We start from the raw sequence: 15,812 nt of genomic DNA on the forward strand, positions 1-15,812 counted from the left end.
ATTTATTTGTACATACAGAACTGGGGTACAGGCCAGAAGCTCAGGGGAGGCGAGAGGCTTCACCAGAGACAGAGTGGGGAACAGAACAGGCAGATCGACGAAGTACACTGCTGAGGGGAGCAGCGGGCGGGTCAGGAGAGGTCTGCCACGCCATGTGGTCTCCTCCGGGGCAGGCGGGAATCGAACTCATGCGGAAGTGGCTTTAGATTCTCAGTGCTGTGCTTTAACCCGCTGCGCCACCAGGGAGGGCCCCTTCATCCAACTTTTATCCGAACTCCTGTCCAACCCCTCCTCCCTTTGGGCCATCCCAGATCCTGCCACCTCCTCTAAGAGGCATTCCCTGACTTCATTCTTCCCAAAGGCAAGTCAGGTGCCTCCCCTGGGTTCCCACAGCCCTCACAGTTCACCTCCCGTCCAAACTTCACAAATTGATAAATGCGTAGGCACAAATTCAGTCTCCACAATCAGCAGGCCTTTCAGGGCAAGGACCAGATACCCAACGTTCAGAAAGCACTCTATGCGTTAATAGATAAGTATTATTACTCCAGAGACAACACAGCACTGGAGAAACAAGCATCACATTTCATATAAGCCAAAAATTCTCAGGTGGCTAAGGCCTTACTCTAGGTCACACAGTCCATTCCCAAGGGGAAAGCGAAAATTCAAACCCTTCCAAATCTCTGCAAGCTTTCCCAGGCCTATGGAAATTATGACATATATGACAAGTGGAATTAAGGACATTTATTAGATATTTAAAAATATTAGGAAATCGATCTTTTGGGGGTTGAAAAGCTTTGTGATTATATTTTAAAGAGTCTTCATCTTGGATAATACATTCTAAACAACCCCGTGTCTGAGATTTGCTTCAAAAAAAAAAAAAACCGAGGTGCGGGGAGTTGAAGGTAACCGGAGACCAGAAGTTCGTTGTGCCAGTATGTGAGTTGTTGTGTATGCACGAGGTTCTTACTAAAAAGGAAACTGGCAAAATCTCTTTCCACTCCCCCTCCCAGTCCAACTCCAGACTTCTCCCCCTAGGCTAGCCCTCAAATTTGAGCACGACTTTTGTCTGAGTAGTCCTGCTACACAGGGCTTCCCTCCTCTTCCACCCTTCAGCCCTCCCCCCCAAAAAAACCCCACACAAAACAGCAGCAGTTGACAGTATGAAGCGAGGGAAACGTTCTACTGGATGTCCCGGCGGTGACCCGGCTCTCCTCAATGGCTCAGCGACTTTCGGCCTTTCAGCATGCGGCGAAGGATCACCTGAACACCTGCCGGCGTGCTCAAACGCCGGATCCAGCCATGCTTGTGTTTGCGTTTGATGTTGCTCGGCTGATACTCATTCCCGCGCGCTCTGCCCCGGGTCTGCTGTACTGAGGGGAGACCCCAGGGATCAGGGAGTCCCAACCGGCCCCACGGCTGCAGCCACCTGCGGGGGACAGAGAAAAGTTAGAGGTGGCGCTGAGCGGCGCCCAACCTCTCCGAATCTCAGCTTCCCGATCCTTGTCGCGACAAACCCTGACTCCAAAAGGCGCTCCACAAGTGCACAAGTAGCCACGAGGTCGGTAAACTGCTGGCACGATCCCTGGCGCAGCCCTTGCTCCCTGGCGCAGCCCTTGCTCCCTTGCGGACTCACCTACAACCCAGCAGTGCTGCCGACCTACTGACGGGCCCCAACAGGAGACCCAAAGATCCGGTCAAAGCAGCCATGTCAAGCCGTAAATCACGCCGTCCCCGATAGTCTCCGCAACTGCGGGAATGCAGACTTCTGGGATGTGTAGTATCCCTTAGAGCGGCGTGCTCATTGCCGCGGAGGCCTCCGGAAATTGTAGTTCTACATTTGAGGACCATCGGTGTGTGAGCGTGCGTGCCTACAAGGCTTGTAGTTCTTCCAATGAACCAGCAGGTGGAAGGCGAGAGCTGCCTCTTCAAAATGCGCGTGCGTACTTGGCATTCTCTCCCGGGGTCTGTTGGCTATAGCCGTCGCTCCTGTCGCCCTAAGGAGGGTGCTGTGGTGCGGCTGGAAGCTGCCACTGGAAACGTCTGGTTGACCCTCCCACTCCTCTAGAGGGAGTCAGGCAGATGGCATACAGCTGGCTGGCAGCTTTTCCCTGGTCCCAGCCAAGTCCCTGCCCCTTGGCCAGGATTCTTGGAGGTCCGAGTTCAAATTAACCGGATGTCCTTGAGGGGTAGTCCCTGCAACTCTCCCGAATTGAGTTTCTAAATTTGTAAAACTCGTGGCTTGCAAACTTGCTCTTATAGCCTGCCATTCAGGACCTGGGAGAATTTTTCCAATACTCAAATCTAAGCACCGTCCCTTTTAACACACTCTCTATGGCTCCCATTGCCCCAGGGAAAATACCCAGCTTTCCAGCAGGCTTTCAAAAACACACACACACTCATACACTCACACACAAACACACCCTCCTCTGCCAGGTGTTTCCCTATTCATCTTTTAAAAATCCTCTTAAAATACCATCCTGCCCCCATCCCTGTCCCTCCCTCTGGCTCAGCCTACCCTGATTCTCCTCAAGCCCAGGGGACCCTAAAGGACCAGGCCTGGGGCTAAATCCCAGGGTCACCCCAGTGTGTTCCAGCTTGGGGGGGGAGGGAGGGTGTTTGCTGCATATATAAACTGTAATCTCCCAGGAGCACCCTGACCAGGCAAGAGTGGGTGGCTGGATCATATCCAGCTATAGCAGCAAATTCCAAGGGATGGGAGTGGGCAAATATTGTTTAACTCCTAGTGCTCTAAAGCCCCTCCTACCTGCACTATCATTTAGCAAATCACCTCAATACTATGCCAATACAAAAAAAAAAGTCAGTAATGTATCTGCATTTACGGTGCTGTTTTACCTGCACGGCAAATTCATGAGCGATTTTATAGAGAAATACAGTCTTGGGAAAGTGACTTGTCCAAGGTCACAGATCAGCAAAAGGTAGATACTGGCTTTGAGGGTTGCTCCTCTATAACCAGAGTCACAGGCTACATTGCCCCATCTGTGGAAAAACTACAATTCCCCACTTACTCCTGTGGAAAAAACTACAATTCCCCAATTACTCATAGCGCCGAGACTTTTATTTAAAGGTGTAATAAATCTTTTCCTGTTTCCAGGACCAGAAATCACCTCTGCAGCCTGCCCTCCCCGGAGGGTTTTTGCCTTGTAACCTAATACTCTATGCACCTCCCGCTTTAAATTGGAAAGATCTGGGAGTCTCTAGAGCCGAAATAACCGCACAGAGAGCCGGCAATGGGGAGGGACAGAGTATTTCGGTGGTACCGGCGAGCTGAGGAAATCCTATTCGCAGAGAGGGAACTTCGGTGCCGCGTCCCCCACCCCCGGCGGAGCACAGCAAAAACCCAGGCTGCGACCCCATCTTGGCCCGGGGCCAGGCCAGATTCTTCCTGCCACTCCAACAGTCCTGAAAGTGGGCGGGGCTGTCCCTTATAGAGCCCGCCCCATCCCGAAATTGCCACCTCTGATAGGCAGTTTAACTAGGCCAGGTGTGTCCGCATCTGAGATTGGGTGAGACGCCCGTCTGTCGGCAAGCCGCCCCGCCGCCCCCCGGGGACAGACTTAAAGGGCCGACAGGCTCGGCGACCACAGGATGGCCCCGCGCTGACCACCCAGGTTCTGCGCCGCCCGTGTGGACGTTCCCGGCCCGATCCCGCGCCACCATGTAAACGGCGCCCGCAGGCGGACTGGCTTCTCCGTCCCGGACATCTCCGCCCTTCCCCGGGCCTCAGAGCCCTAGATGAGGTGAGCTGAGAGCGGGCACTGAGAAGGATTGCGAGGCTTCCAGGTCTTCCTCTTTCGAGAGGGGCATCCTTAAAGCCTGCATTCAGGCTCGTAGAGACCGCGGAGCCCCAATGGACTGGACCTCGTCGCAGGGCTGATGGGCACCAGAAAGATGGGGGCCAGGCGCTGGAGAGGGAGGCTGGCCTGCGGGCCCCCCCACCCCCTCCGCAGTTTGGGGTTGGGACCTTGCCGGAGGTGGGGGGTGGGGGGGCGCGGCCTCTTCCCTCTGCATCAGCAAGTACAAGGCTACCACAGGCCGGGCCTTCAGCGTGCGTTATCTCAGAGGCGCCCAGGATGGGGAGGGGGGAGGGTCCCATCTTCAAGCCCTAGACAATGGGGGTGCGATGCGTCGGTATCCCCCCTTGAGTTATGTAACTGCCTGCGGTTGCCATGGACACGAAGGGGGGTGGCCCAGGGAGCAGGATGGAGGCCTGGCGGTCCCCAGCCAAGGCTTTACCTTCTCTATCCTCATCTCCACCACTAGGAATTGTTTGACATCCCCCTCACTACTCCCTCCCCGCACTTGCGCAACCCAGTATGTTGACCAGGGGAGAGGAGAACAGCTTCCTGCCAGTATCTGGGCCTCAGCTTGTCAACCTGTGAAACAGATCCAGCCCATGGTGGTCTTGGAGAGCGTGGCAAGGCCTTCTGGAGCGTAGAGCTTGGAGCTCAGTCCCAAACTTCCTTTATCAGGGTTCAGAGGCCTGGGGTAGGGGCTTACTGGATTTTGTATCTTTTTAGATTCAGGGGCTCTCAGGACAATCTAGTGAGTTAATAATGAAAGAATGTATAAATAATTGGGCACAGGAAAGCATAGTGATATAAATCCCAGCTGGTGGCTCCTGCTACAAAATCCCCTCCTGCAGGAAGTCTCCCCTGACTCCACCACCTTCCCTATGGACACTTCTTAGGGTCAGCCAAAGCCAGGTCCTTGTCTCTGGGATAGAATAGGATCACACAAGAGGATACTTGGCCACCACAGTGGCCACTGACCAAAACATTTGGTGTTTGGTTGATTCTGGTCCTCCCCAAATGGAGCCTTGAAGGGTGACTCACTTGATCCAGAGTGGGGCAGTGGGTGCTAATGGAGGTAGAGGGTTTCCCATTAAACTGACCACTGCCTCTATTCACAGGACACACCATGCTGACTGGGGTGACGGATGGGATCTTCTGCTGCTTGCTGGGTGCACCACCCAACGCAGTGGGGCCCCTGGAGAATGTCGAGTCCCGGGATGGCTACACTTTTGTGGAAGTCAAGCCTGGCCGAGTGCTGCGAGTAAAGCACGCTGGACCTTCTCCGGCCCCCACGCTGCCTCCACCACTGCCGGAGGCTGCCCAGGGGGTCCAGTCAGGCTTGGTCCACTGCCAGCGCCGTATCACCGTGTACCGAAATGGGCGGTTATTGGTAGAGAACCTGGGCCGGGCCCCAAGAGCTGACCTCCTGCATGGGCAGAACGGCTCTGGGGAGCCGCCTGCCGCCCTTGAGGTGGAGCTGGCGGACCCAGCAGGCAGCGATGCGCGCTCAGGCCCTGGCAGCAGCGGCAGTGGTCGGCGGCGGAGAGGTCGGCGCCCTAGGCGGATCATCCATATTGACTGCGAGAAGCGCATCACCAGCTGCAAGGGTGCCCAGGCCGATGTCGTGCTCTTTTTCATTCATGGTGTCGGGGGCTCCCTGGCCATCTGGAAGGAGCAGCTGGACTTCTTTGTGCGTCTGGGCTACGAGGTGGTGGCACCCGATCTGGCTGGCCATGGGGCCAGTTCAGCGCCGCAGGTGGCCGCAGCCTACACCTTTTATGCACTGGCGGAGGACATGCGCGCCATCTTCAAGCGCTATGCCAAGAAGCGAAACGTGCTCATTGGGCACTCCTACGGGTGAGCCCACAGGCATGGGGAATGGGGGTGGTGGAGAGGGGTGGAGTTGGGAGTTAGGGTGGGGAGGGGGGTTGGGGGGAGGGTGGGGTGAATGGGGTCTGGCAGGGACTAGATGCTAAATAAAAAAAGGCTGATAGGCTCCTTAAAAATATGCCATTAACAAAGCAAATGAAGAAGCAAAACAAAAACAAAGACTCTTAGATTCTGATAATAGCCTGGTGGTTACCAGAGGGGAAGGAGGATGGGGAGTTAGAGGGGGTCCAGTTGGATGGTGGGGATGGAAACTACACCTGGGTGGTGGTTATGGTGCTACACACAGGTGAGATGTGAGGTTTGAATCTACACCAGAAACATGTAAGTGTTGTAAATCAATGTTACCTCACTTTTAAAAAGAACCCCATTAACCCCTGTAACACAACAGGGATCCCTGCCACCACTGCTGTTGTTTCACATTCTTTTTAAAGCAGCATTTCTCAGTCTCTAACTATTGACATTTGAGTCAGGTGTGCACGGTAGGACATTTAGCGTGTCCCTGGCCTCTACCTACTAGATGATCATGACAGTAAGAATGTCTTCAGACTTACCAAAGGTAAGATCAGCCTCATAGGCAGATCAGCCCTGACTGAGAAACACTGTCTTGAACTTCAAAAATTAGTTGCTCTGGAGAGCCAAGGACCCCAGGGAAGGACTAAGTGGAGACCTGTAAGCTTTGCTTATGAGGGCATAGATTGCTCTAATTCACTCTCCCTGGGAGGGGTGATAATACCACTGGCATTTACTAAGGCCATAGAAGGCTTTGGGACTGGGTGCCATTCCCACTTTTACCCCAGAGGAAAGACATAAACTGATCATCCAGTCAGAGTGAGAATCACTGTTTTCACAGTTGTAATCCATGCAATTAGACACACAAAAGGAAAATGTTACATGCTCCTATATGTTTATAGTGCAACATTCCAAAAAGTGGATGCTTATGACAAGTGATTATCCAATGAAATGAGCACCCATCTGTGGCAGTTCCTGTGAGCCCACGACAATGTTATGCAGTCAGCACAATTACTTACTATGTCGCTGACAGAAGAAAGAAAGAAGCTCAGAGAGGTTAAGTAACTGGCCTGAGGGCACTGAGTCATTAGCGCAGTCAGGCCTGTCAGACCCCTACCTGTATCCTTTACAGCACATCTGCCTTTACAGTAACAGTTGGCAAACTTTTTCTTAAAACATTTTTAGGTTTGCCAGCCAGAAGTTCTCTGCTGAATCTTTCATGGCAGGAAATAGTCACTATTGTAAACAAATAAAACTATTTACAAAACATTTTACTACTTTACAAAACGTAATTTACTAAAATCAGTGGCTAGTCTCAAGCCATAGTTTGCTAAAGGGACACTGCTTTGGAGGGAAAGAGGAATTAGACCTAAAGCCCAGAGGCCAGTGAAAACATTATCTGGGTAAGCCAAAGGGTTGTTTAATCTGACTGCTTTCTAACACTTGGAAATAGTAATTTTTACCCCTTTGAGTGGTTGTGATGAAAGTTCTAGATTTGGATCCTGTCTCCAAAGAATAATCTCCCCTTCACACACAACCAATCTCACAATTTGGCAGCATGTGAGATACCCCTCCTCCCTAACCCCCACCCCCACCCCACTGAGTACCATTAGACCCTAGGGGAAGAATCTTGGCTTTCAAGGACCTGCCTCTGGGGTGTGGAGAAAGCATTAGCCCCCTCAGTGCCAAGATCCTGTTGCTCACCACTCTCCAATCCTCCCTACCACCCCACCCCTTGGCAGTGTCTCCTTCTGCACGTTCCTGGCACATGAGTACCCGGACCTGGTGCACAAAGTGATCATGATCAATGGCGGGGGCCCCACTGCCCTGGAGCCCAGCTTCTGCTCCATCTTCAACATGCCTACATGTGTCCTGCACTGCCTGTCCCCCTGCTTGGCTTGGAGCTTCCTAAAGTGAGTGACTGGGATTGGGGTGGGGGAGGCAGCATGGCATGGGCAGCTTGTCCTGGTGCTCCTGCTTGCCCAAGGGCCTCAGTGGTGCCTCCTCTTCATTAGGGCTGGCTTTGCCCGCCAAGGGGCCAAAGAGAAGCAGTTACTGAAAGAAGGCAACGCGTTCAATGTATCCTCCTTTGTGCTGCGGGCCATGATGAGTGGTCAGTACTGGCCTGAGGGTGATGAGGTCTACCATGCCGAGCTCACCGTGCCTGTCCTGCTTGTCCATGGCATGCATGACAAATTTGTGCCAGTGGAGGAAGACCAGCGCATGGCTGAGGTAAGGGTGTGGCACCTCAGCCACATAAACCCCAAGTCACCCTCACGTAGCACAGGGGAACTGTGCTTTGGGCTCTAGCCCCAGCAAATTGGAAGCTCACATCAAGAGTCAGAGGTGGAATTAAGAAAGGGGGTCTGCCCTGGACAGGTGTTAATATGCACTGTCCCTACTGCACGTAAAAAGATGCTCTGTACAGTTGGGATTTGTGTCACTGACCACCGACAAGCCACATAATTCTGGGATGGGGAAGACAAGGGAATCTTCAGGCTCTTTCATATTTGGAAGAGTTTTGGACAAATTGTTCTTTACCAAGGACCATTCTGCTCCTCAGGGGGCACTTGGAAATATCTGTAGACTATTTTGATTGTCATGACTATGGCAGGGGGTACTAAAGAGACCAGGGGTTATCGGCCACCCATAATGAACAGAATAGCCCCACCCCAAGGGCCAAATATCAGTACTACCAAGGCTGAGAAACCTTTGCCTAATGAGAGGACGCTCTGTCTGTCTCCGTGATTCTCACCCATGGACAAATTTTTCCCTAGGGACATTTGGCACTGTTTGGAGTCACTTTAGGTTGTCACGCTGTGGGAGGCTAGTGTGTCGTTGCTACTGGCATCTAATGGGTGGAGACAGAGATGCTGTTCAACACTCTACAATACCAAGAATGGTCCCTACCCCAATTATGATTCCCATCCCAAATGTCAGCATTGAGAAATCTTGCTCTGGACATATTGTAGGCACTTGGTAAATGCAGATGAATGAATTTTTGGTTGAGCTCCAGCTCGCCAATGGGTAGAAATGGAGGGATGAGGGACAGACAGCAGGAGGGGCTTCTGCTGCAGATCATGCAGGGGCAGCTTAGCCCCAAGGCACCCCTGTGATCCCACAGATCCTGCTCCTGGCATTCCTGAAGCTCATCGATGAAGGCAGCCACATGGTGATGCTGGAGTGCCCAGAGACAGTTAACACACTGCTCCATGAGTTCTTGCTGTGGGAACCGGAGCCTTTGCCCAAGGCCCTGCCCGAGCCCCCGCCTGCACCACTGGAGGAGAAGGAGAAGAAGTAGATGCTGGGCCGGCCAAGGCATCACTTGGTGAGCAGGAGGAACCAGAGTCAGCCCAACAGGCGCTGGGTCTGCAGAGTTGACTACCTGGACCCGCAGTTCGCTCAGGTGGGCGGGGCGTTTGCTCAGGTGGGCGGGGTTAGGTCTGGGAGACGCCCCCAGTCTGGCCGCATTGTTCCTGGGAAACCAGTGGACACACTGCTCTCTGCTTGCATCCTGTGCGACCATCGGTGTTTTGGGACCGCAGTCGGGTCCCCTGTGGAGGATGACCATGTACAGAAGCTCCCTCTCCCCCCAACCCCCAACCAGCGACCAAGGAAGGACCCCAAACCCGCTCTGTCTTCTGTGTCAACCATGCTTGACTCTGTAACTCATGAGCCCCACAGGGACCCTTAAGAGTCCTACCCCATTTCTCAGAGCCCCTCACACCCCATTCCTCAGCACTGGGAGCTATTGTTGCCCAAAGGGGTAGGGATGGGGGTGCTGGCAACATTGAACCTGCACATCTCAAATTGTAACTCAATAAAAAATAACAATCGGAATCTCCAGACTTGTGCTGGGTGACCACAGGGTAGGGTGGCCCTGACCCTGTTTCCCCAAATGCAGACAGGCCTTGTTTGCAGAACACCATCTTTGCAATGAATGCAGGGATCACTTGAGCAGTATTCCCAAAGCAGAAGGTAGAGTGGGATCCAGGGTGTGGATGAGCTCCCTGTCCCCGAAGTCAAGCAAGAGGTCTAACAACAGGTTGATGGTGAGGCTCAGCAGACACTGCATGGACTGAGTGCCAGCTGTACACCAGGCCTGATGCTGGCTGCCTGACGCCTATGGGTTCATTTGCTCCCTGTGGGAGTCAGGGATTAAGTCTTTCTAAGCTGTCTCCATTTATCTTTCAACATGGTTTAGAGCGACTTTCATCATCCAGCTTTTATTCTAAAGGTACTGGATATGGCTTTTCCTTTTCTGTGTGGTAGGTTTCCCTGCCTCAAGGTCATGCTCGAAAGCAACATTTTCTTCTAATGTATTTATGTTTAGGGTTACGTGTAGTTTGTCAGGCTTTTAGGAGAGAATTGCCCCTCCATTGCTGCATCTTCGTTGTCTCCTACTGGTTTGTGAGTGCACCTTTAGTTTAGACCAGAGCATCTCGGGGAGCAACTGTCCATTGGCAAGTTCTCGAGACAGTTTTGACTGCCACAGCTGCAGGGGAAGAGCTCCTGACTTGGTGGCATGATATCTGATACTCTACAGTGCACAGGCCTGCCCCCCATCAAGCAATAACATGGCTTCAAATGCTAGAGGTAAATAAATCCCATCATTTTGGGGCCTCTGGCTTATTTCCCAGTGACTGCTTTGTGAATCCCTGGGTGATCGCACATGGTTATCATTGTTATCACTTTATCAAGTGACTTGGTGTCTGGGCTTCCCTGTTTTACATTTAAGAAATGGAAGCTCGGGAATTCCTCCAACTTGGCTACAGACCTAGTTCACTGGTAGGTCCCCTAATGTCAAAGCCGTTCCCAAGGAACCATGGGCTCAGCAGAGAGGATTGGGGCCAGAGGACCGGGTTCCAGTTACAGCCCATCACCCCAACGACCTGTTAGCTGAGCCTTGGTAACGGGCAGGTAGTGAAGTCAATGAAGTGGCAGGTCCCAAGTCCCTGAACCCACTGGGCAATTGAAAAATCAACTCTTAGAAAACTTAAAAGATCCTGCCAGCACCTTCCCAGGAGGGTGACTTGATCCTGAAGCTTTTTGCCTGTGTGAATAGTCTGAAATCACAGCACATCACCACGAAGTCAGTTACTGATGCACAGTGACAGTGGAAGAAATAGTTCAGAGAAGCAACTTTCAAGTCACACAAGAATCCCAAGGAGAGCTGGTCTTTCTTGTGAATACCCCACAATCTCTTAGGCCCTGTCCATCCATCACCACAGACTTTCCATCTGAGCTGCAGGAGGGCAGCTGGCTTAATACAGTACTCTGGGTCACACTTGACCTTCTCAGCTTTGTTTAATCAGCTCTTCACAGAGCTGAGACCTCTCACTGTCCACAGTGGAAAACTGAGGAAGTGTGGCTCAGAAACAAACCACTAGTCTGGGGACCCATGGCTGGGAAGCAGCAAAGCTTGGCTCTTGGGGCAGATCCCCAGGTGCATCCCAGAATGTGGGTTCCCTGTGTCTGGGAGATAACAGTGAACTCTGTCCACATAAACAGGGCCAAACTAAAGCACACTATGTTCTGAAGCACCAGAATGTTCCAAAGAAGCTTGTGGTCCTCACCTGTTCCCCCATGATAGGGAGTTCACTGCCTCTCCAGCAGCTCTATCTGTAACAAAGTCCCCTCAGACCAACAGGCAGTTGCTCTGCTGCATATGTCCCTCATCCCCAGCCGTCTGGAGCTGGAGATAAGGAGTTGCTCTTTTTTCATGGGGCACATGCCATAAACAACTCTCATCTAGATGGCCAACTCCCCAGTGCTCAGCCACGGGCCTGGATGTCCTGGGGTCTCAGTTCTCGTTCACCCTCAGCCAGGAAGACAAGGAGAGCACGATGCAGCAGATGTACCCCCAAGCGGCGACGCCGAGCCCGTGACCAGCCTGCTACCACTCCATAGCAGTGTCCCTGTTTCTGGTTGGTCAGCATCTGGATCCCTGAAGAGATTGACAGGGGGGTCACAGGGAAAGTTAAAGGGAAGCCTCAGCAAAGCAGATGATAATGAACCCATCATGTGTTGCCTTTAAGCAAGGATAAACCAATAGAACAAAATAATATATGCACATGCAGGTACACAGCTGGTACTCAATAGTTGCTCATAAAAATGAACGTAAAGCCAAGGGTGAGGAAAATGATAACCCAAGTGACCCGTATGTGGCTCCCCATGAGCCAAGCACCCACCTAGAGCATCCACAAGACACGCCTCTCGAGTATAAGCCTCTGCAGCCACCACGTGCTGGAAGCAATGCAGGGAGACAACACCATGGCCGCTGGCCCAAATGTCCAAGATCTGGCGTACCTTTGGGCATGCCTGTGAAGGCTCAGTAGAGTCAGGCGTTTGCCCCCAGTCCCTTCTTTCCTCACCTGGCTACCCCGGCATGAGCCTAGTCTTTATCTCATACCTGCTTTCCTGGCTGCCCACGGTGACTAAGGGCCTCCCAGAGGTGGACATTGGGGCGGGCTCGTGTCCCTTTGCCCACATAGAAGATGGCACGGACAAAAGTTTGAAGGCGCTCCAGGGGGGTCAACGAAGAGGCCCGGCCTGGCAGGTCTCGAGTCTTCCTGGATGGAAGTGAATGGTTCAGAGGGAAGAAGTGAGAGGACTCTTTCCAGATACACTCTCTAAAGTAACAGAGAATGTATCCTCATCTAGTGACCCCCATTTTATAGGGCAGAGAGAGGTGCCTGCTCCCAAGGACACTCAGTTAGCATGAGTTGAGTCCAACTGCCTTTTATAAAGAAGCTAATGACATGTGTCAGTTCACTTCTGAGGGCACACAGAAAATAAGAATCAATCAGTTTTCCAGCTCCCACTTCCATATCATTGCTGCCGAGTACCTGGGGTCCAGCAGCAGATAAGTGAAGCTGGATTTCACAACCCCCTCCCGCCACCTCCTGGTGGGATCTGGTTGCTCAAACTGCTGGGCAAGCACATCCTCATCTGCTTGGGCATTTGGGATCTGGCCTGTTCGTAAGGCCTCAGCCAGCTCTGGGCTGTGCCCTGAGAAGTTTAGACCTGGGAAGAGAAACTGAGTCAAGGGAGTCAAGGGAGACAGGTGTAGAACTGAGAAGTAGGTAAAAATGAGAGCCAGGGGTCTTTGGGGACGCCAGGAAGGTCCTTGGACCTGGAAAGGGACGAACCAGGAGCAACCTGGAGCTCTTCCAGTCGCTGCAGGTAGTATCGGCGGGTGAACGGAGTGACAGGCCCAGGGTTCTGCCCAAACGCTCGGAGGCGCTGCAGCAGCTCCAGGTCAGACATGGTGGGAACCGGAAGGCAGCACCTAGAGGGGGAGGGGTCCTTGCCACCTGGGGAGCTTGCCTCATCTTCCGTCAGCCAGAGCGCAGCCACAGCACTGTTGAGGGATGGCTGGTCCTCTTCCAGGGAGTGAGGGTTGCAGGGCTCAGGCACATCACTGTTGAGGGATGACTGGTCCTCTTCCAGGGAGTGGGGGTTGCAGGGCTCAGCCACAGCACTGCTGAGGGATGGCTGGTCCTCCTCCAGGGAGTGGGGGTTGCAGGGCTCAGGTAGTAGTTCCCTAGGTGGGGTAGGGACTGGACTCTGTTCTCGGAGGGTTGTGGAAGAGGGGGAGGCATCTGGAGAGGTCAGAGTCAGGGGCTGAAGACATGCATTGAGTTCTGCTTCTCTGCCCCCCATGATGGCTCCATGTGACAGCTGCTGGGTACCCAGAGACCCGGGCTCACTCAGGAGCCCCTGCCTGGTCTGAGGCAATGACCTAGCCCAAGGGAAGATGCATGGGGCCAGGTGCTCAGTTCCTGAGGCCTCAACTGCAGTGACAAAAGAGGCATCTGAGCTATAGTCCCAGCACCCTGGAGACAGCAATCGCCCATCCTCATCAGCAACTTCAGGGTGGGCAAGGAGACATTGGGGTTCACGGGCAGCCTCTAGGCCCATGTCCCTACTGTCACCTCTGCCCAATGCTGTGGATTCCAGGGTCACATGAGGAGGACCAGAGGGGCTGTCTTCCAATCCCTCGTGCCATGGTCTGGGTTCTGGAACAGGGAGGAAGAGACAGAGATGGAATTCAAGTCCAAACACAGAACACTGAATCACAAAGAGGAGGGAGACAGTATGATGAAGAGAACATTGAGGGAGACAGGACGACAGAGTCTGAACTAGTAGGAGACAGTGGACATCAGAGACAAAGTCACAAAAAGCTGGACCAGAAATTAAGTCCGCAGAGTTGTTCAGACCCTCCTCACCACCAGGCCCCTGCTGGGGTTCCTGGATCTCGGCTTCAGTCCAGGTCAGCCCCTCCAGCTCCCGCAGGACGCGCACACAATCCTGGTGTCCTTGCTGTTCTGCCAGGTCCAGCGGGCGTAGCCCATCCTGTCGCAGCACAGTCAGCTGGGGGCATCCGAGGCCCTCTCCCTCCTCTTCCCTCCCTCCTTCCGGGGCACCCCGAAGCAGCTGGCCGCATAGGACAACCTGATCGCGCAGTTCAGGGTCTGCTCTCAGTCTCAGCAGCAGCTCCAGGCTGCGGCGACAGCCCCAGGCAGCAGCCACATGCAGCGGTGTCAGCCCGTCCGCGGATCTAGTGGCGGGCGCAGAGGAGGGGTTAGCGGCGGGCAGAGTCTAAACCACGGAGCACCTGAATCTTGGCCTTTCGTTTCCCACCTTCGCCATCCAGTCAGAAAGCACCCTCGGAACGCAACCCACAGCTTCCGCCTTTGGGCTGGAACTAAACCTCTGTTCTCTCACGCTAGAGTTTCCAAACCTTTGACTGCCCCACCCCCACCCCGGCCATTCCAGACTCAATGCAACCGCACACCTCACCTTTAACCAGAGACGCTAGTCCCAGCCCTGGGACAATCACGATCCCTCCCCAAGGCCCCCCCAGTCCCCAGTCTGGCCTCGGACCGCGGGGCGCCCCTCTCAGAACGACAGACCTAGCCTTCAGAACACGGAGACCCTCTCCCCTGCGCCGAAGAACCCACCCAGGCGCGGGCCCCGCCTCCTCACCGGGCGTTGGGGTCCCCGCCTTGGCGCAGTAGGGTCTCCAGACAACGAAGACTGCGCGGGCGCCTGGCTCTGGCAGCCAAGTGCACGGCTGCCGCGCCATCGTCTAGCACCAGGTTGGGGTCAGCGCCTCGGCGCAGCAGCTCCTCCACGGCTCTGCGGACACAGTGTCAGAAAGGACCGCAACCCTCGCTGCCCACCGCCCGCCCGGGCCCCGCCCTCACCGCGGCTCCTCCTGCCGCAGCGCCACCCGCAGGCGCCGCGACAGGCCACTTGCAGGGCCCATTGCCGGCGTTCTCGCCCCGCCGCGGGGCTCTGGTTTCCAACTTCCCGCCTTATCCCTGTGCGCACGCGCCGCCCCGCCCTTCGATGCCAGTCTCCGCACCCCAGGGGCGCAGAGGGTCCGCAGCCACGCTGGCCCGCACCACATCGGGATTTGAGTATAGTTCCCGCCTGGTCCCGCGACACCGAGTGGCTCTTTGGTCCGGTCTGGGCACGCTGATAAGGGCTCGGGCGGGTGGAGGCCATCGGCTGCGCCCTTATCGCAAGGCCGGGAAATGAGGACGCACAGGACTGGAGGGAGTGCGACCACGATCCCGGGATCCGACGGTACTCAAGCAGCTTCCACTGGGAGGCACCAGCCCCTGTCCTATCTAAGGCTTTGATGAACAGCTCCAGCCTCCAAAGCTGTTAGTAGTAACCCGTTTTCGGTTCAGCGTCGCCAGGAGCCCTTTACGTGGGAGCCCCACTGGGCCTTAGAGATTTTCCCCAAATGGGAAAAATCTTCGCAACATGAGTATTGAATGTATTTCACCATAGGTGCCCAATCAGAGCTGTTGCTCACTAAAGTTATTTTCAGTTCATAGGGGAGGGGATCTAACTGGCACACTTTTTTCCATCATCCTGGAAGGTAGTAGAATGGTGGCCTTCTATTCCCTTCTTCCCTTCCTCTGCGGAGCTCCCACAGTATTTCCTGATGAAGCTGTGCTTCCTTCTCCCCACCCAAAGAGAAATCCTTGGTATAGGACCTGACCAATCAGAACAGAGTTCTACCCAAAGCAAGGTCACAAGGCCCAGGCAAGAAGTCACCTGGGGTGCTGGGAGCACTTCTAT

The 15,812-nt window shown here is 54.1% G+C and overlaps 3 protein-coding genes across 3 annotated transcripts; 1 reads left to right on the top strand and 2 right to left on the bottom strand.

The window, feature by feature from the left end:
* Positions 1 to 457: 457 nt before the first annotated feature.
* On the bottom strand, positions 458 to 1,797 carry MRPL34 (mitochondrial ribosomal protein L34). The gene is made up of 2 exons (XM_004688636.2): positions 1,634 to 1,797; positions 458 to 1,426 (listed from the first exon to the last, which is right to left on the bottom strand). The coding sequence occupies exons 1-2, from the start codon at positions 1,705 to 1,707 to the stop codon at positions 1,213 to 1,215; spliced, it is 288 nt and encodes a 95-aa protein (XP_004688693.1). The 5' UTR covers positions 1,708 to 1,797; the 3' UTR covers positions 458 to 1,212.
* Positions 1,798 to 3,550: 1,753 nt separating this feature from the next.
* ABHD8 (abhydrolase domain containing 8) lies at positions 3,551 to 9,551 on the top strand. Its single transcript, XM_004688190.2, has 5 exons — positions 3,551 to 3,758; positions 4,931 to 5,669; positions 7,454 to 7,624; positions 7,727 to 7,943; positions 8,836 to 9,551. Exons 2-5 carry the CDS (start codon positions 4,939 to 4,941, stop codon positions 9,010 to 9,012), a joined length of 1,296 nt encoding a protein of 431 aa, XP_004688247.1. The 5' UTR covers positions 3,551 to 3,758; positions 4,931 to 4,938; the 3' UTR covers positions 9,013 to 9,551.
* A 1,721-nt stretch (positions 9,552 to 11,272) lies between these two features.
* ANKLE1 (ankyrin repeat and LEM domain containing 1) lies at positions 11,273 to 14,985 on the bottom strand. Its single transcript, XM_004688191.2, has 10 exons — positions 14,924 to 14,985; positions 14,703 to 14,855; positions 14,169 to 14,274; positions 13,946 to 14,069; positions 13,196 to 13,732; positions 12,863 to 13,096; positions 12,560 to 12,737; positions 12,124 to 12,283; positions 11,903 to 12,041; positions 11,273 to 11,658 (listed from the first exon to the last, which is right to left on the bottom strand). The coding sequence occupies exons 1-10, from the start codon at positions 14,983 to 14,985 to the stop codon at positions 11,486 to 11,488; spliced, it is 1,866 nt and encodes a 621-aa protein (XP_004688248.1). The 3' UTR covers positions 11,273 to 11,485.
* Between the last annotated feature and the right edge of the window lie 827 nt (positions 14,986 to 15,812).

This window comes from Condylura cristata, unplaced genomic scaffold (genome assembly GCF_000260355.1).
Source record: "Condylura cristata isolate star-nosed mole 26May11 unplaced genomic scaffold, ConCri1.0 scaffold00024, whole genome shotgun sequence".
NCBI classification, from domain to species: Eukaryota; Metazoa; Chordata; class Mammalia; order Eulipotyphla; family Talpidae; genus Condylura; species Condylura cristata.